This window comes from Neomonachus schauinslandi, chromosome 4 (assembly GCF_002201575.2).
Source record: "Neomonachus schauinslandi chromosome 4, ASM220157v2, whole genome shotgun sequence".
In the NCBI taxonomy this organism is placed as follows: Eukaryota; Metazoa; Chordata; class Mammalia; order Carnivora; family Phocidae; genus Neomonachus; species Neomonachus schauinslandi.
The window spans coordinates 63,577,264-63,597,296 of NC_058406.1; the positions used below are offsets into that span (position 1 = coordinate 63,577,264).

At 39.7% G+C, this 20,033-nt stretch overlaps 1 protein-coding gene and 1 pseudogene across 1 annotated transcript in view; both read left to right on the forward strand.

Annotated features, from left to right (window-relative positions):
* Positions 1 to 20,033, forward strand: part of MIGA1 (mitoguardin 1) — a 93,586-nt gene that overhangs the window by 69,383 nt on the left and 4,170 nt on the right. The window contains exons 8-13 of the mRNA XM_044914056.1: positions 13,382 to 13,500; positions 13,759 to 13,831; positions 14,490 to 14,576; positions 15,690 to 15,788; positions 17,757 to 17,891; positions 19,276 to 19,329. Of these exons, the coding sequence (XP_044769991.1) occupies positions 13,382 to 13,500; positions 13,759 to 13,831; positions 14,490 to 14,576; positions 15,690 to 15,788; positions 17,757 to 17,891; positions 19,276 to 19,329 (567 nt within the window). The remainder of the gene's footprint in view (positions 1 to 13,381; positions 13,501 to 13,758; positions 13,832 to 14,489; positions 14,577 to 15,689; positions 15,789 to 17,756; positions 17,892 to 19,275; positions 19,330 to 20,033) is intronic.
* LOC110570163 lies at positions 1,044 to 6,969 on the forward strand (annotated as a pseudogene).

A 20,033-nucleotide genomic window follows, 5' to 3' on the forward strand; every position in this document is an offset into this window, starting at 1 on the left:
TTGTTTTCTATCTCTTTGTTGAGGGTCTCAGTGAGATTCTCCATTCTTTCTCCATTTCTCATTGTCCAGTGAGTATCTTTATGGCCATTACTTTAAATTCTCTTTCAGGCATATTACTTATCTCCATTTCACTTAGCTCACTTGCTTTGATTTTGTCTTGTTCTTTCATTTGGGACCTATTCCTCTGTGTCCTCATTTTGTCTAACTCTCTGCATATATTTCTATGTCTAAGTTATCAGCTGTATCTCCTGCCCTTGAAAATAGTGGGCTTATGAAAAAGGGGTCTAGTGTCCTACAGTGCAGTGTCCCCTGGTGCTTCAGGGTTGTCTCTGTGTGTTGTATGTGCCCAGCTATTGTGGCTGAGCCGCTTTTGCCTTCAGTCCAGTTGTCTGAAGTGGCTCTCTTTGCCTGATGTGGGCAGGGCATGTCCTTGTGTTTTTCTTTTTTTTAATTTTATTTTATTATGTTATGTTAATCACCATACATTACATCATTAGTTTTTGATGTAGTGTTCCATGATTCATTGTTTACGTATAACACCCAGTGCTCCATTCAGTACGTGCCTTCTTTAATACCCATCACCAGGCTAACCCATCTCTCCACCCCCCTCCCCTCTAGAACCCTCAGTTTGTTTCTCATGGTCCCTGTGTTTCTGATGGGCCAGTTTGGGGCCACCTTGGGCTTGAGTTGAGTCAGACCAGGTGTATGTTGGAGATGCAGTAGCCCCGAACTGCAGGATACTTGCCCTGTGTTTTCCCCAAGAAGCTTTCACTTTTGGGCAGGTCCTGCAGTCAGACATGGTGTCTGTCCCCAGTCCACTGTGCTGGAGCCACATTTGGATGTTATGTGTAGTTATTGTTCCTTCTCTCCAAGGCTGGAGTCACTTTGGAGTGGTGCTGGCCCCTGTCAGGGCTGCTTGCAGACTGCCAGGCTTAGAACATCACTTTGGATGGGCTCCATTCAAGTGTGTATTGAAGGGGAGAGGACCACAGGAGAAATCAGGGGCAGAGGTGGTGTGTTAGCAAGGTTTGTGCAGGTCTGCTATGGGAGGAGACTTGGAGGAAAGCCTAGCAGGAGAGGGTGTGTCTACAGGAGAACACCAGGGCAGGGTGCACTGTTAGCAAGTTATTTGTCAGATATTAGTGCTTCACTGGTTACTGCAGGTATCTGTGTATCTAGTCTGGGTGGTGGGGAAGGGAAATAGTGTTTGCCAGCTCCTTTGTTCCTGGAGAATTCTCCCAAAGATCTCTGCCTCTCCAGCACATGCTCTGAGATTAGTAAACAAATCTCCCTCCCATAGACCCCAGGCATTTTTCAAATTGCTGCTTCTATGCTGTATCTCAGTGGGGCTATTTGTTGTGGTGCCTCTTTAAGAGTGGGGACTCAGTTTCCTGTCTTCCTCTGGCTCGTACAGAACCAAGCCTGCTGATTTTTGAAGTTCCAGGTGTTAAGCTCCGCCAATTGTTAAGAACTTGAAAATTTGGATCAAAGCCTCTGGTTGTCTTACTCTGAAGGTTCAGGTGGCTCGAGTGTTTGGCGTAAGGGTCTTTTTCTCTTCCCTCTCTGCGCTGTGGTGTCCCTACCTCTCATGAACAGCCCTATGGGTCCATTTAGCTCCTGACTGCACCTCTGCTCTTCCTACCCACTTTGATGTGGCTCATTCTCTACATTTAGCTTTGGAGAGTTTGTTCAGCCAGTCTTCAGTCAGTTTTTGGGTTATTTACACTGATGTAAGTATTATTTAGTTGTATCCCTGGGATGAAATGAGCCTAGGATCTTCTTACTCTGCCATGTTCCTCTTAATTTCTCTTTCTGATTGATTGTTGTGACTGTATAGAAATGCAACTAATTTTTTTACATTACTTTTGTATCCTGCAACTTTACCACATTATGTTCTAACAGTTTTTTGGTGGTCTTTTAAGATTCTCTCTCTCTATAGGATTATATCATGTGCAGACAGAGACAATTTTACTTTTTTCTTTCCAATTTGGATGCCTTTTTTTCTTTGCCTTGCCTAATTGCTCTGGCTAGAACTTAAGTGCTGTGTTGAGTAGGAGTGGTAAGAGTGGGCACTCTTATCTTGGTCTTAGGGGAAAAGCTTTCAGTCTTTCACTGTTGAGTATGATACTAACTATGGCCTTTATTGAGGTACATTTTTTCTGTACCAAATTTATTGAGAGTTTTTAACATAAAAGGATGTTCTATTTTGTCAAATACTTTTTATCTTTCTGTTCTGTAGATACTTATGTCCTAGATGATTTATAAGGAGAATTTCTACTCACTTTGCATTTTTCTGCTGTGAGGAATGATATACCTAATTTGTCCAGTTTCCTTATAATATGCAACTTTAAAAAATATTTTGCCAAGTATTCATTATACTTACTTTGTTGTTTAAGTTACAGAGGTTTGATAAAAAGAATCCTTATGGAAAACAAAATACATGAAAAGCACAAGAAGGGGTCAATATTTGAGAAACATCTTAGGAATGCTTCTAGGGTATAAATGTATGATCTTGAAATGTGAATGTTCCAAAATAAGTTCTTTTCTAAGAAATGTTTGTTAAATTATTTTTAATACATTCATTATATGCCAGATACTTAAATTAGGGAAAACCATTTTAACGAAGAAAGTTATTAAGAAAATAAGATCTGAACTCCTTGGGAAGTTAAACAGTTTGTGAAGATTTGAAAGATTTACTCAGAATTACCAGAAAGATTTCTTGCCTATTTAGATTAAGGAAATCCTGGCATAGGCTTTTTTCTAAGCTAGGTCAGTGATTTGTGAAAGTGATTAACAAGATTTTCCTTTATAAGCTTTGCCAAACATTGGTTTGGAACTACAGCCTTTTTTCTCTGAAAAGTCTTTTTTTAAATAATAGCTTTACTGAGAAATAGCTCACATGCTATAAAATTCACGTTTTAAAAGTGTACACTTCAGGGGCGCCTGGGTGGCTCAGTCATTAAGCGTCTGCCTTCGGCTCAGGTCATGATCCCAGGGTCCTGGGATCGAGCCCCGCATCAGGCTCCCTGTTCCGCGGGAAGCCTGCTTCTCCCTCTCCCACTCCCCCCTCTCACTGTGTCTCGCTCTGTCAAATAAATAAATAAAAATCTTAAAAAAAAAAAAGTGTACACTTCAGTGGATTTTAGTGTACTCACAGTGTTGTGCTACCAGTAACACTTTATACTTCCAGAACATTTTTTTATCACCCCAAAAAGAAACCCCCACCTTTTAGAAATCACACCCTGTTCTCTCCTACCCCCCGCCCTTGGCAAGTACTGATCTACCTCTGTCTCTATGGATTTGCCTATTCTGGACATTTCATATAAATAGAATCATACAATATGTGACCTTTTGGTTTGATGTTCTTTCACTTAGCCTAATGTTTTCAAGTTCTGAAAGATCTTTTTAATGTTAGGATACTGCTGCACGGAGTGCCTCTAGGTCTCCCATCTGTTAAAGAGATTGTCATTTAATAGGTAGAAACTAATACTGCAAAGAGTAATTTTTAGCTGTGGATTCACTTTTTCTTAGAATTAACACTGCAGCATGTATATGTGTTTAATATATAAATTATAGAGTGCTCTTTATTTTTTTTTTAAAGATTTTATTTTATTTATTTGAGTGAGAGAGAGAGAGCACGTGAGGGGGACAAGGTCAGAGGGAGAAGCAGACTCCCCGCTGAGCAGGGAGCCCAATGCGGGACTCGATCCCGGGACTCCAGGATCATGACTTGAGCCGAAGGCAGTCGCTTAGCCAACTGAGCCACCTAGGCGCCCCTAGAGTGCTCTTTAAAGAGAAAATTTTAGGGGCACCTGGGTGGCTCAGTTTGTTAAGTGTCTTATTTGAGAGAGAGAGAGAGAGAGCGCGCGCATGCGCGAGCAAGGCGGAGGGGCAGAGGGAAAAGAAGAAGCAGAGCAGAGAGCCTGGTGTGGGTTCAATCCCAGGACCCTGATATCATGATCTGAGCTGAAAGCAGACACTTAACCAACTGAACCACCCAACCACCCACGCCTAAGTGTTGGACTCTTGATTTAGGCTCAGGTCATGATCTCAGGGTCATGAGATTGGGCCCCCATTGGCCTCTGCACTGGGTATGGAGTCTGCTTGAGATTCTCTCCCCCTCTAAAAAAAAAAAAAAATGAGAGAAAATTTTATTTCTTATAATCCAGATACTTCTACTTATATACTAAATGGAAGCTTGAAGATCTTTTTTTTTTTAATTTTTAAAAAAAAATTAATTTTTTTATTTTTTTACAATATTTATTTGAGAGAGAGAACAAGTGTGAGAGCACGGGGTGGGGGAGGGGCAGAGGAAGAGAGAGAATCTCAAGCAGACTCCCCACTGAGCTTGGAGCCAGATGTGGGGCTTGATCCCATGACCCTGAGATCATGACCGTAGCGGAAAGCAGGCGTCTGGCACTCAACCGATTGAGCCACCCAGGTGCCCCTTGAAAAGCTTTTTAATACCCACTTCTCTGACTTGATAGCACTTGTTGATAGCAATCCAAAATAATACACTAATTATAATATGCAAAATGACAAGGAAAAATATTTAGAATAATGATAATCTGGAAAGGGAGAGCTGTATCTGCCATTTCATATTTCTATTTCCTGAATTGTCTTCCTTCCTTTGGGGTCAATTTTGTCTATCTTGGGCTTTCATTCTTGTACTGATGATTTTCTTCTCAAATTTGAAAGCTTAATTGGTGGCTGGATTGATATTCTTAGATAGATTGTGTGGGTTTGCAGTGTTTTATAATGTTTGTCTTTCCCATGAACAGGAAGACTAACTGGACTCAGTTTACTTCTTTGAGGTCTGTTGATTGGTAGGCTTTTCTTTAGGATAATGGTCTGGAAATAGCCTAGTAGGCAGAATGTACCTCCATAGAGAATGAAAAAGGCCTTATTCTGGGAAGCCCATTCCTCACCCTAGCCGACTTACTCTCCCCAGACAAACCAGGTAACTTTTTTCTTTTTTGAGAGAGAGTGGGGTGGGTTGGGGGGGAGAGGGAGAGAGAATCCCAAGCAGGCTCCACACCCAGTGCAAAGTCCAACGTGGGGCTTAATCCCACCACTCACGGTCATGACCTGAGCTGAACTCAAGAGTCCATTGCTTCCCCAGATAATATTTATTTATTTTAGAAGATTTTATTTATTTATTTGACAGAGAGAGACACAGCGAGAGAGGGAACACAAGCAGGGGAGTGGGAGAGGGAGAAGCAGGCTCCCTGCAGAGCAGGGAGCCTGATGTGGGACTCGATCCCAGGACTCCGGGATCATGACCTGAGCCGAAGGCAGTCGCTTAACCGACTGAGCCACCCAGGCGCCCCGATAACATTTCCCTTTAAAAATTATCTGGGGAGGGGCACCTGGGTGGCTCAGTCGTTAAGCGTCTGCCTTCAGCTCAGGTCATGATCCCAGGGTCCTGGGATCGAGCCCCGCATCGGGCTCTCTGCTCCACAGGAAGCCTGCTTCTCCCTCTCCCACTCCCCCTGCTTGTGTTCCCTCTCTCGCTGTGTCTCTCTCTGTCAAATAAATAAATAAAATCTTTAAAAAAAATAAATAAATAAAGGGAAATGTTATCTGGTTGAAAATTTGTTTTTCTACAAGCTATTCTCCTATTCAGGGATGAAAGAGCAGGAATTAGAATGATATGTGGGACTACTATAGTTGTTTGGACACAGACTTTCATTTAACCTCCCTTTTTTTTTAGATTTTATTTATTTATTTGACAGAGAGAGAGAGATCACAAGTAGGCAGCCGGGCAGGCAGAGGAAGAGAGAGAAGTAGGCTCCCTGAGCAGGGAGCCTGATGCGGGTCTTGATCCCAGTACACTGGGATCATGTCCTGAGCCAAAGGCAGACACTTAACGAAGTGAGCCACCCAGGCGCCCCTTAACGTCCCATTTTTAATCCCTCCTCTTCACTCCTGTCACATACCTGCCTACTCCAAGCCTGGTGCTCTTTGAGGCTCTGCTTAGCAATGTCTCTCCCTTGACTGTATCCCCTGTTAAATATATTCTGGACTATGGGTTTCTCATCATTTTCATCTGTCCACACACTTCCATTTGTTTTCTAGTTTTTGGAAATTTTTGTCTTTCCTTTGCTGTTTTATTGTTCCCACTCTTATATTAGTTATCTGTTGCTCTGTAATAATTACCCAGAACACATTGTCTTAAGACAACAGTAAAACTCAGGTGTGGCCTTGGGGCTAGGGCTGAAGCTGTGAGGATCCCCCAGGCCTCAGGGGCATGTCCTGGATAGCAGGACTCTGTGCCCCAATTGGGGGGTTAATTCTGGGTGTCCTTAATTTCCTGGGGATTAAACTGGGCAGAGGGCATATCTCTTTGCATTACACTGGGGTCTAATGAAGGCTCGAGTGTTTTGGAAGTTGTTTTCTTAAAATTCAAGTTTTATGGGATGGTTTTTTGGAAGTGAGAATTGAGTCCTAAAGGCTAATTCAGGGAATTAGATTGAGAATTTAATTCTGAACCTGCATATATTAGATAAGGAGTGTCTTTTGGACGAACCAAGCCTACAAAAGCAGCTGGCCATCTTTCAAAATAAGAGAGTCCTGCTTGGAGGAATCAGCAAGGAGAAGCTCCTGCAATACTTTAAGAACGTTGGTCTGGGCTGCAAGATGGCTAGGCAGGCCATTGAAGGCATCTATATTGACAAGAAATGTGCCTTTAGTGGTAAATGGGGCAGATCCTGTTGGTGTGGTGCCTGAGATGAAGATGCCAGGGATTGTTGTCATCTGCCAAGACTACCTTCACTACATCCAGAAGTACAGCTGCTTTGAGAAGTGCCATAAGAATATGTCTGTACACCTGGCCTCCTGCTTTGGAGACATTGAGATCAGTGACGTAGTCACAACGGACAAGTGTTGGCCCTTGAGCAAACCATGTGCTTTACTGTGCTCAAGGCCGGCTAAGCTGCTGGCACCAGGAAGCAGTTCGAGAAGTTGTGACACTGGACACCTGCCCACTCCCCCAAAGTTATTTTCCCATTCAAAAACAACAATAAACATTTATGATATCATTTTTGAAGGTCAGGAATTTGGAAGTGGCTTATCTGGGTGGTCTGGCTTGAGTCTTTTTGTGAAGTTATGATCCAAGTATATTGACTGGGGCTATTATAGTCATGAAGGTTTGACTGGAGCTGGAGAAACTCTTCCCAATATAGCTCATTTACAGCATGTTGATGCTACCTGTTGTCAGAAGACCTAAATTGCTTACCACATGGACTTCTCTATAGGACTGCTGAAGTGTCATCACAACATGGGACCTGGCTTCCCATGGCCTCAGAATTCACACTCATTATTTCTGTAGTATGCTGTTGATTACACAGGTGTGGGATGAGGCATGAGTACCAGAAAAAGAGAATCACTGAGGGCCATTTTGGAGGGTGGTTATTGTGGGTTTATTTCCTTTTTAATTTTTTTTCTTTTAGTGAGATAAGGGGATATGGTCACCTGCTTTCTTTAACTGTAAGTCCTATAATTTTAGGTGGTTGGTTTGAAAGGAAAATGTAAACATGTAAAAAATAGTCCATATTAAAATGGAACTTAGCCTATTTCATGACCCAACTTATAGTTTCGGGACTTTAGACATTTCTTTCATGGTTGTTCAGAGCCTTGAAAAATATTAAGGCTTTTAAAAATATTACTCCACAGGGGCGCCTGGGTGGCTCAGTCGCTGGGCGTCTGCCTTCTGCTCAGGTCATGATCCCAGGGTCCTGGGATCGGGCCCCACATTGGGATCCCTGCTCGGTGGGAGGCTGCTTCTCCCTCTCCCACTCCCCCTGCTTGTGTTCCTGCTCTCGCTGTGTCTCTCTCTGTCAAATAAATAAATAAAATCTTAAAAAAAAAAAAAGCATGTTCAACATTACTGGTCATTAGGGAAAATCAAATTAAAACCACAATGAGATTCTACTATTCTATTAGAACGGCTAAAATTAAAAGACTGGCCCTACCAATGATATAGCCACTTTGGAAGAAGCCTGGCATTTTTTTAAAAAATTAAATATATCGGGGCGCCTGGGTGGCTCAGTCGTTAAGCATCTGCCTTCGGCTCGGGTCATGATCCCAGGGTCCTGGGATCGAGCCCCGCATCGGGCTCCCTGCTCCGCAGGAAGCCTGTTTCTCCCTCTCCCACTCCCCCTGCTTGTGTTCCCTCTCTTGCTGTGTCTCTCTCTGTCAAATACATAAATAAAGTCTTTAAAAAAAAAAAATGACTCCACATTCAGCAAAGTCATTGCTTGCCAAGGAAGATAAGGCCCAACCAAGTCACTCTTGCATCTCATTATATATATATATATATATATATATATATATACATATATATATATATATATATATATATACCTTGCAATAAGCAAGGTAGTTCAATAAATAAGAGGCTTGACTCTGGAATCTCTCATTGTTGGATTTATTCATTTCTTATTAATATAAATTATTTTATGTAGAAAGTTTAATTGGAGTCCCACTTTCCTCCTTAAGATTTTTCCCTACTAGCAGGTGAACATAAATCCTATTTGTGTTGATAGTGGTACAAAACTTTAAACTATTTAATATCTAAAGATTTTCTAAGTTATTTTAAAACGTATTAGTTTTTTTTAACCTCAGAAGCACATTGCCTTTAGCATAATATGTTTCCCTTAAAATATGGGGGGAAATATTAAAGCAGAGAATATATAAGATCAGATATTGTCATTTCTGTTTACTTCTCTTTTTTTGCCTCTGACCAATAGCCATATTTATACTATCTTAAATATTGCTGATGCTTAAACTTCTTTCCCCTTGGGTTTTTGGAGAAGGCTGATAGGAGAGTGTAATTTGATATTTAAAAGTATAAGCTCTGGAATAAATGCCTGGGTTTAAATTGGTTGTGATCACAACATTTGGTTGTGGGACTTGGGGCAAGTTCTGGCCTGGTGGTGGGTATTGAGGAGGGCACGTTCTGCATGGAACACTGGGTGTTATGCACAAACAATGAATCATGGAACACTACATCTAAAACTAATGATGTAATGTATGGGGATTAACATAAGAATAAAAAATAAATAAATAAATAAATAAATAAAAACTAAAAAAAAAATGTGGATAATAACAGTACCTACTTTATGAATTGTTGTAAAGATGAAATCTTTAATTTAAGTTAATGCATTTAGCACAGCACTGGGTGCATATGAAGTGCCAAAACTACAGCATGGAGAAATACTTCTAGAATGATAGAGTAACAATCTCCAAAAATCTCCTCCATAAAAGCAATGAAAACACTGGCAAGAATTGTCAAAATCAAAATTTTAAGAACTCTGAATGTTAATGAAAGACATTTCAGAAATTCAAGGGCCTTTTTATTTCAAGAAAAATGGCTGAATCTCCCTAAGAACAGTGAACTTTGTGGATTTTTAACTTGATCTCTTCCCATCTGCCTCTCTTCCATAGTCTTGAAAACCAAAAATCTCACAACTGTGGTAACTGCAAAAACCAGGCCTGGCAACCACTAAAAGAAACTTAATGATTTTGAAGTTTCACAAAATTCTATTTTGACCTATATGGCAGCTCCCTGTAAAGTTCCATTCTCAGGACCTAATCTTTATTTGATCTGATTTAGAGCTTGCTCCAAAGGAAAGTCCTATTCCCGTGGCCTTTGTTGAAAACAGTCAGTGGCAGTTGTTTAACATTATAGCTACCTGAAGTGGTGATACCAGTGAGGGTTAATAAGAGGCTGACCAAAAAACTTAAAAGGAAAAATTGGGCAATGAGATTTTGACAGAGAGCTTTGAAAAGTTCCAACATATTCCTGGAAATCTAGAAGGGCACAGGCATGTGCAGGATTGTGCATATGTCCAGGAAAGACTATAGAAGTCCCTGACCCCTCACCTCTGGCTGACCTTGATGTTCTGCATGAGCAGGGAGTGAAAGTTAAGGCGGAAAAGTGGGGGAAAAAATGATTAATTGGAATTTATCAGAAGTAAAAACTTGTGGTTCAAAGGACACCAACAAGAAAGTGAAAAAACAGCAGATTGGGAGAAATATTTGTAAATCATGTGTTTTATAAAGACACATATCCAGAATATATAATGAATGGTTATAACTCAACAATAAATGGACAAATATCCCAATTTAAAAATGGGCAAAGGCTGGGTGGCTCAGTCGTTAAGCGTCTGCCTTTGGCTCGGGTCATGATCCCAGGTCCTGGGATCAAGCCCCGCATCGGGCTCCCTGCTCCGCGGGAAGCCTGCTTCTCCCTCTCCCACTCCCCCTGCTTGTGTTCCCTCTCTCGCTGTGTCTCTCTCTGTCAAGTAAATAAATAAAATCTTAAAAAAAAAAAATGGGCGAAAGATTTGAATAAGCATTTCTCCAAAGAAGATATATAGAGGCCAGTAAGGAGATGAAAAATGTTTTTAATTATAGAGTGGCTATAATGTAAAGAATGGATAATAATAGGGGCACCTGGGTGGCTCAGTCCATTAAGTGCCTTTAGCTCAGGTGATGATCTCAGGGTCCTGGGATTGAGCCCCTTCTGCTCCTTGCTCAGCAGGGAGTCTGCTTCTCCCTCTGCCCCCGCCCCCTGCTTGTGGGCTTGTATGCTTGTGTGCTCTCTCTCTCAAATAAATAAAAAGTCTTTAAAAAATATATAATTATTGGTGAGGGTGTGAAAAAATCTAAATCATTGTACATCGCTAGTGGGAGTGGAGCATGGTGTAGCCTCTTTGCCAAACAGTTTGGCAGTGGGGCGCTTGGGTGGCTTATCAACTCTTTGATTTTGGCTCAGGTCATGATCTCAGGGTTGGGAGATCGAGCCCCACGTCAGGCTCCACACCCTGCTTAAGATTCTCTCTCTCTCTCTCCCTCTCAAAACAAAAATTTAAAAATTAAGAAAAATATGTTAAACATAGAGTAATCATCTGACCCTTCCTCTTTTAGGTATATACTCAAGAGAATTGAAAATATTAAAAACTTTTACACAAATGTTCAAAGTAGCCTTATTCATGATAACAAAAGTGGAAACAACCTAAATGTCTATGAATTGAGGAATAGATAAAAAAAGAAAGTGGCATATCTATACAATTCGGTATAGATTTATAAAAAAGAATGAAGTACTGATACCAGCTACATCATAGATGAACCTTGAAAACACTATGCTAAGTGAAAGAAACCAGACACAAAAGGCCACATTACTGTTTGTAAACATGAAGTTTCCAAAGAAGGAAACTCCAGAGACTGAGAGTAGATTAGTTTCCAGGGGCTAGAGAGAAGGGGAAATGGGGATGACTGATGATGGGTGATGGGTAAGGGGGTTCCTGTTGGAGTGGTAAAAATATTCTGGAACTAAAAGTTGGTGCTAATTGCAAAACCCTGTGAATATGCTAAAAAAAAAACCCTGAATTGTATGCTTAGAAGGATGAATTTTATAGTATGTGAATTATATCTCAATAAAGCTATTTAAAAAAAAAAGATATTACTCAGCCATCAAAAAAATGAAATCTTGCCATTTGCAACGGCGTGGAGGGAACTAAGAGGGTATTACGCTAAACGAAATAAGTCAGTCAGAGAAAGACAATTATATGATCTCACTGATATGTGGAATTTAAGAAACAAGGCAGAGGATCATAGGGGAAGAGAGGAAAAAAATGAAACAAGATGAAACCAGAGAGGGAGACAAACCGTAAGAGACTCTTAATCACAGGAAACAAGCTTAGGGTTGCTGGAGGGGAAGGGGGTGGAGGGATGGGGTAACTGGGTGATGGACATTGGGGAGGGTATGTGATGTAATGAGCACTGGGTATTATGTAAGACTGATGAATCACAGACCTGTACCTCTGAAACCAGTAATACGTTATATATTAATTAATTGAATTTAAATTTTATAAAATGTTTATTAAAAATAAACCAAAAAACCCCACAGAAAAAACAGGGGCACCTGGGTGGCTCAGTTGGTTCAGCATCCAACTCTTGATTTCAGCTCAGGTCATGATCTCCAGGTCCTGAGACTGAGCCCTGCATCAGGCTCACACTCAGTGTGGAGTCTTCTTGTCCCTCTCGCTCCCCCTCTGCCCCAGCTCCCTCCCCATCCTGCTTCCAGCTTGCAGGCCAGCATGCTAATGTGCATGTGTGCACATGCACCCAGGTGTTCTCTCTCTCTCTCTCTCTCTCAAATAAATAAATAAAATCTTAAAAAAAAAAAAAATGCAGGGGCACCTGGCTGGCTCAGTCGGTAGAGCATGCAACTCTTGATTTCGGGATTGTGAGTTCAAGCCCCACACTGAGTGCAACGATTACTTAAAAATTTAAAAAAATCTTAACAAAAAAACCAAAAACCCCTACAGCGTGCTATTTAAATGGATCATCTGGTATTGAAAAATAAAAATCACTCCAAAGCTTTCTTGCTTAGCTGGCTACTCTATGGTGTTTGCAGTTGTTATTTTTTAATGAATTGTCAGAAGACTGGAATTTCATGTGTAGCGTTGTTACGCTAGTCAGAGGTGCATGACTATTTTTCATAGACAAAGGTTAGTCAGAGCTGGCTATGAGAAAAAATTCCTTAGAATTGGCCAAACTGAGATTGCAGTATTTTTGTAGGAAGTTTTACTCCATTTGCAATTGTGAGTTGTAATACTTTTAAGCATTCTTTGGATGATAAAATCCTTCCCTTTTTTTCCCTCAATGCTTCATCTTCAGTTATTCTTATTGAACTATAACATACTGCTTTTCTGTGTATCCTATGGATTTAAGCTGTTGAATTCAAAAGCTTGTTACAAAGTTTTACTCATTTTTACAACTGAATTTTGAAATAAAGTGAAGTTAGAGCTCAGTTGCTGTAAAATCTTACGGAATGATTTTTATGGTTTAATCAAATTGAGTTTTTTTATTATTATTATGTTATGTTAATCACCATACATTACATCATTAGTTTTTTTTTTTTAAAGATTTTATTTATTTATTTGACAGAGAGAGACACAGAGAGAGAGGGAACACAAGCAGGGGGAGTGGGAGAGGGAGAAACAGGCTTCCTGCGGAGCAGGGAGCCCGATGCGGTGCTCGATCCCAGAACCCCGGGATCATGACCCGAGCCGAAGGCAGACACTTAACAACTGAGCCACCCAGGCGCCCCACATCATTTGTTTTTGATGTAGGGTTCCATGATTCATTGTTTGCATATTACACCCAGTGCTCCATTCAGTACGTGCCCTCTTTAATACCCATCACCAGGCTAACCCATCCCCCCCCTCCCAGAACCCTCAGTTTGTTTTTCAGAGTCCATAGTCTCTCATGGTTCATTCAAATTGAGTATGTTTTGATGTTAGCAAGATCCTATTTTCTAAGTTTTTCTTCTTACATCAGTGTAATCTGTTGTAACCCACTGTATTCTTAGCTTGCAGAACACAGAGAAGGACGACATGCTTACAGTCTAGAGTCTCTCTGCCACTGCCCTTTTTATGAAGAAGCCATGCATTTAGTTGAAGAAGGGAAAATTTACTCAAGAGTGCTTAGGTACCATTTCAGTTGTGCTTTTGTTTATGAAAAATATTAAGGTGCTGTTGCTATGTTGGTATAATATTTATTAAAGATGTTTATGAGAATGGGGGGAAATGTCTTTTAGGCTCAAAATTTTTTTTACATTTTTGTCATTATTGAAAAGACATGTGTTTTATATTAAGGTCCTGAGGTTAAGCCTTATTTGAGTCCAAATTTGTAGTGGGCTTGATCTTGAATGCAGTTTAACAGTTGTCTTCCCTGTTTGTTACATAGAACTGAAATGTTGGAGTGCCTAGGAGACAGTGATTTTCTTGCCAAACTTCACTGTATTCGACAGGCTTTTCAGGTATTTTTTTTAACATTAAGTGACTTCACCCAGCCACTCATCCCCACCCTCATGCTATAGAGTCCAGCTGAATATAAACAGGACAGCTCTTTGCTCTTTATTATCCTTATTTTTAATGGCAACTATAAAATCTACTAAGTTTATTTTTCCTGCCTGCTAGTTCCTTCATTTGTCTTTGTCCTCTGTCATGGCTTCCCAGGTCCACCACACTTTGTCAAACAGGGTGTTCTGACACTGGAGATGGCTGCTTAAAATAAAAATCCGCTTATTATCAATTAGTATGCTTTCTAGATTGTTTTGTATTTGAATCACTTGTAAAATCATTGATTTCCTAAAATGAAATAAGATCACTTAACATCTTTATTTTTCTACGTTTTGGGGACTATATAACATTTATTTTGGACTTTCTAATATGAAATTGAACAGAATTTAATTCATATTTATTTCCCTTTAATCTTTTACGATTATAGGTTTCAAGAGCTCTTTTTAAAACCTTAGTAAATGACAGCTTTTCTCTGTGGCCTACCTGCGGACGTAGTGCCGCATGCGATGCATTGACTGTATTAGGGTCGTTTATGTGTAGATGTGCTATAGAGTCAGACGTCCGTTCAGATTAATTATGGGTTTCTTTTCTCTTTGGGGTTGGATATTTTTTCAGGTAATACTTTCAGAAACAGCCAACAGGATATTCCTTGCTGAGAGTGGAAGGAAAATTTTATCAGCATTAATTGTGAAAGCACGAAAGGTAAACTTGATTTGGTGGCAAGTTTTTTACTGTTGATTGCTGGAGATTACCATACATTACATTAAAATACATTGAATTTTTAATAGAAGAAAAAGTTTTTGTAGATCATTTCAAAGGTTCACATATTAAAAATAAATTACCTAAAGAGCATTGACTTCTACTTGGGTTGATTTAGTTTCTGTGTATGAAGTCTACACTATTTTGATCAAGTTGTTGCTCATATGTTATTCCCAGCTTGCTGTAAAGTCTGTGAATGTCGTATGGGGATCATCATTAGATCTGATACTATAGCCACCACTATTATTTCCTAATACCTCTTCACTTACCTCCCTCAAATCCTGTTCAGTGAGGTTCCAGGAAATAGTGTAGATCTCAGAAATCTGGAAATACAAATTGAGCTGCCTCTTACTCTTATTCATGGGACTGAATGAAGCAGAGCAATCATAAGAACTTCATTAAGACTGTAAGGAACCACTTCCCTTTATGTAAGGTGTGTCCAGATGTTGAGAAGAAAAATCAAGTAAAACAGGCCTTCCTTGAGCCATTTGAACACATGGTTTTCTGACCCAATCCTTTTGAACCTCAATTACCTCATTTGTATAATAGAATTATATTTATGGTACACTATGTCAGAGGGTTCTTATGATCATTAATTAAATGATAAGTGGGAAAGCAAAATTTTTTTAAAGTGCAAAATAAATGTAAGGTGATATTAACTACTTGTAATTCCCGGTGTAAATCTTACGTTGCTTTCTTGACCTTTCCGTGACAGATTAAACCCAGTGATTTCACCTAGAGTTCCTCCAAGAGGAATAGAACTGCATCAAAAGCATCACACAGTATCTGCTGTAACCAAGTTTTCATCTGAAGGACTGACCTAGATAGGCATACATATTTGATTAGTAAGCAGTTTGCTTACAATATTTTACTAATGTTGGAACAACAAAATATTAAACCAAGTGAATATGACATAACCTTGAAAATGTATTTTAATTCAGTTACTTAATAGAATAAAGATCTAACAAACATACATGAAGAGTAACTCATTTACTTTGTAGGCTTGGGCCTTGTTATAAAGTTGAGTTTAGGATTAACGTGTGTTTTCTTCTGCAGAATCCAAAGAAGTTTGAAGATGTTTTTGATGAAATGATCTATTTTTTAGAGCAAACTGATCACTGGGATAGTACTGAAATGGAACTTGCTGCTAGAGGAGTAAGTTTCAATTTTTTGTATATTCATTCACCTTAATTATGTACATATAATATTTAGATAATCTGAGGCCACTGTTTCCTTGTCCTTGTTAAATGACAGTAAAACCAATTATGCGGTAGTGGTTATCACAGTCATAAACAATAACAACCACAGTCTTTATACTTTTGGGCAATAGTTGAAAACAATTGTTTAAGCCCGTCCTTCCTTCCTCCCTCCCTCCCTCCCTCCTTCCCTCCTTCCTTCTTTCATCAGTAAGAAGGCCCTAGCAGGGTGAGTGGTGGCCTGGGCAGGGATGGTTTTGAATGGGACAGCAGACAGCTTAGAGGGAGGAGGGGGGGATTGGCTACACAGGATTAAACAAATAATCAAATATATTGAGAATAATGGGAGCCAGGTTTTGCACTCTCAGGGAAGGAAGGTATAAAAAGCTAAGATTGGAGTAGGAGCTGTCCTTGTGAATTTGTAGTTTACTGTGTGTGTGTGTGTATGTGTGTGTGTATAAAGATGTAGAAATAAATATAAAGGTTTGCATATTTAGAAGCATATGAATACTTCCTAGTTCTGTTCACTGAGAGTCTGGGAGCAGCAACACCTCAAAAAAAATTACTCCTAGCACACGGAGGCTTGCTTCTAAGTACCACTGTTCACTAAAAGGAACCTAGGACTCCTTGGAAAAATGGCTGATTTCAGCACTGGGATAGGGGAAGTACATAATGAGGCTGGAACATTCTGTTGTAACAGAAGCTTAAAGAATGAATTTGCAAGGGGCTGAAAGGCTTTCTAGGCAGAGAAAATAGTAGGTACAAAGACAGAGAGACATAATCTTTCTTTTTTTGGTGTTCCCTCACTTGGTGGAGGCATTGGTATCCATTCAGTTGTGCAGGCCAGAAACCTGGGACTCATCCTTTACACCTCCTGGTCCTTGCCTACCATATCATATTTATGTCTGAGTTTTGTCGGTCTTTTTAGTTTCTTCATCTTCTCTCTAATCCTGCCAGCATCGCTGAGCCTGAGTAACTACTCTCTCTCCCTGGATTGCCTCAGAGTCTTTGCATTGCCAGATTCCCTGGCTACTCATCCCTCTACCCAGTCACCCTCTCTCCTCTCCATTCCAATCTCTACACTGCTGCCAAACAGTCTCTAAAAAATGCAAATCTGATCATCCATCTCCCCTCTACCACTGCCGCTCCAAAATATTGGATAAAATCCAAAATTATAGACATGGACCTAGCCCTTCCTCCTTGTTTCCAGCCCCTTGCCCCTGTGCCCTTTGCTATAGAGGCTACAGCACACTTTCGATGGTTTTCTTCAACTCAACACCACTGTGTTCCTTCTTACCTGAAACACTTTGACAGGTATTTCCCGTACCTGGGATGCCTCACTCCCTAAAGAAAGCCCTCTCTGACATCTAGTCTAGATTAGAATCTCCATCATAAGCTCTCATAGTCCCATGTCCTTTTTCCTTTACTGGGTTTATCACAGTTTATAATTGTGTATTTGTGGGATTATTTGTTGCTGTCTGTTTTCCCACTAAATTCTAAGCATCTCATTTGGTTGCCATGGAGGTCTGAGCACCTGGTACAGCATGTAATACAACATGATATGCATGACTGAATGAAGGAGCAAGAGGCTCATGATGTGGTGGGGAAGATAGGCAGATATCCCAGGAGCTATAGAACAAAGCAGATGGAGCATGGTGGATACCATAAGCAAAGCATAGACAAAGGACTCCTAGAATGCAGTGAAGGAGAGATTAAGGGATCTAGGAAGGAAGAGCTGTTACGTGAATTACAGTTTCTGGTGATGAGTTGTTTTCATATTTGTCTCTCCTCTTCCCCTTTTTTCGTCAGGGATATAATCTGAGTCAACTATAAACACCCTGCTGTTATAAAGCATGAAGCCCTGGTTCAGACTTTATTTCAGCTCTATGTAACAATAATTTGTGTTTTAACTCCTAATTTAATGCAGGTGAAAAATCTAAATTTTTATGATGTTGTTCTGGATTTTATATTAATGGATTCCTTTGAAGATTTAGAAAACCCACCCACATCCATACAGAATGTAGTAAATAATCGCTGGCTAAACTCCTCCTTCAAAGAAACTGTAAGTGGTGGTTTACCTTTTTCTCAACCATTTAAATTTGATGAGAAATGGTCAGAACTGGGAAGATCAGTAAGATTTACTTATATATCTGCCTATAGAATGACTAGTGTGGAAACGGCTCAATCTTTGATACTGGGATCAGATGTGTATGATACACAACATCTTCGGATGAAATTCCCTTTGGCTCTTCTGTCTGTCCCTGTGCTGACCTGGAGGACTAGTGTTTCTTCAGATCTCAAACTCAGGCTTCAGACCAGTTCAGGCCTAACCAGAAATGTAACTGAACTGTCTCTGTGACTAACCTAAAATACAGCAGTTGTAAAAAGACAGTATGTATTTTTTTAGAGGAAAATATGGAGATTTACATTCTCAAATACTATCAAAAATTAGGGGAGGAAGGGGCGCCTCACTGGCTCAGTCGGTAGAGAGTGCAACTCTTGATCTCAAGGTTGTGAGTTCAAGACTCACGTTGAGTGTAGAGAGTAGTTGAAAATAAATTTTTTAAAAATTAAAAAAAAGGGAGTAAAAGAAATAGGCATATGCAAAAATAAAACAGGTTTAAACTATATTCTATACTTTGAATGTTTTCAGTTTCTCTGGTTTTTTTGTACTCAGATCTCTAGTTGACATTGTTTTTTTGTTGTGCTTTAAGTATGTACTTGGAAGGAAGTAGGTAAAATAGATATTCATGCTGCAATTAGAATGCCTCTAAAAAAATGTTCCAGCTGCCTATTTCACAATTATTTTGGAAATTTCTGATACTAAATTTTAAAGAATTTTTAATAAATCCACTTTTCACTCAAAATATGTTTTAACCATAAAAGTTACATGTTCTCCCATTTCTTAACTGATTTGGTCAAGTGACCTTGATCAAAGTTGGACCATGCCAGATTTCCTTAAGATCCGCTTGGGTATTTTAGTCCCTATCATTAAGGTTGTATTTCTTAGTTCTTTATTGGAATAACTGTTAGCTCTACCCACAACTATTTCCAGCAGTACTGTTCTTGAAGAAAAAAAAAATACTGTGTTGTCTTTATTATTATGCATAAAACAGCTGTTGTATATGTGTATCTGTGTACACATAGTTTCACTCTTTTCCCATAGGAAGAGAACTGGAGAACTGAGAGTTCAATTATAGGTAACCAGGTTTCTTGGTGCCAGAGCTCAGCCTTTTTCCTTCAGTGGCTTTGTATTTAATTTAAAATTTTTAAAAACAAAATACCTTTTCATTATTTATTCACAAACAATAGAAGGAACCAGGACTGGCTAAAATGTTTTGGACATTTTAAACCCATAAACCTATGAATTTCTAATAAAAATCACTCCTAATGCAAAGTTTATATAGTCATAAATGTAAGTCTTTTTCTCCTCTGTATATATTTAGGCTGTGGCTTCAAGTTGTTGGTCAGTGCTGAAACAGAAAAGGCAGCAGATGAAGGTAAACTTCATTATGCCTTCAACTTCTTCTTTTTTGGGTAATATGAGGCTCCTGTCAAAGAAACTGCTGAGTCAGTTCTCAAGTGGGGATGGCAGCTCATAGGGACTGTTCCTCGAGCTGGAAGAGTGACTTATTGATACTGGGTTGGCTTCCCCTGTTTTGAATTCCTTCTTCCTCTTCCTTAACATTCTGTATAGTTTTCAGTAGAGAAAACTGAGGCATGCATGGGATTTCTACTATGTGAGAGAGGGTTTAGGGTTAGAAATGGCTCTGATAGAATTTTTAAGATAATTCTGGGGACCATGTACGTGAATAATTCTTGTTTAAAATGATTGCAGAGGGCAACCCTCTCAGGTCCCCTCCCTCTTTGGGAGCTTTGTACTCTATCATTCAATAAACTTAAAAAAAAAAAAAGATTCCAGAGACCCTGTGTTTTAAACAAGCTTTCCAAATGAGTATTCTAAACTCTTAACATTTGGGAACCACTGGTTTGGGGCTAGGGAGCAGACTTGTAGACTTGGGCTTGATTCTTACACTAGCTATTATGACCTCGGGCACGTTCCTGCTATCAGCTGACCTCCAGTTCTCCTATTTGCAGATGAAATTGGTGCCTGCCTCACAGGCTCAGTGTAAGAATGAAATAAGATAATATCAACCAGCTTCATTTAAACATAATGAAAAGTAAATATAAAAATGAGCTTAAT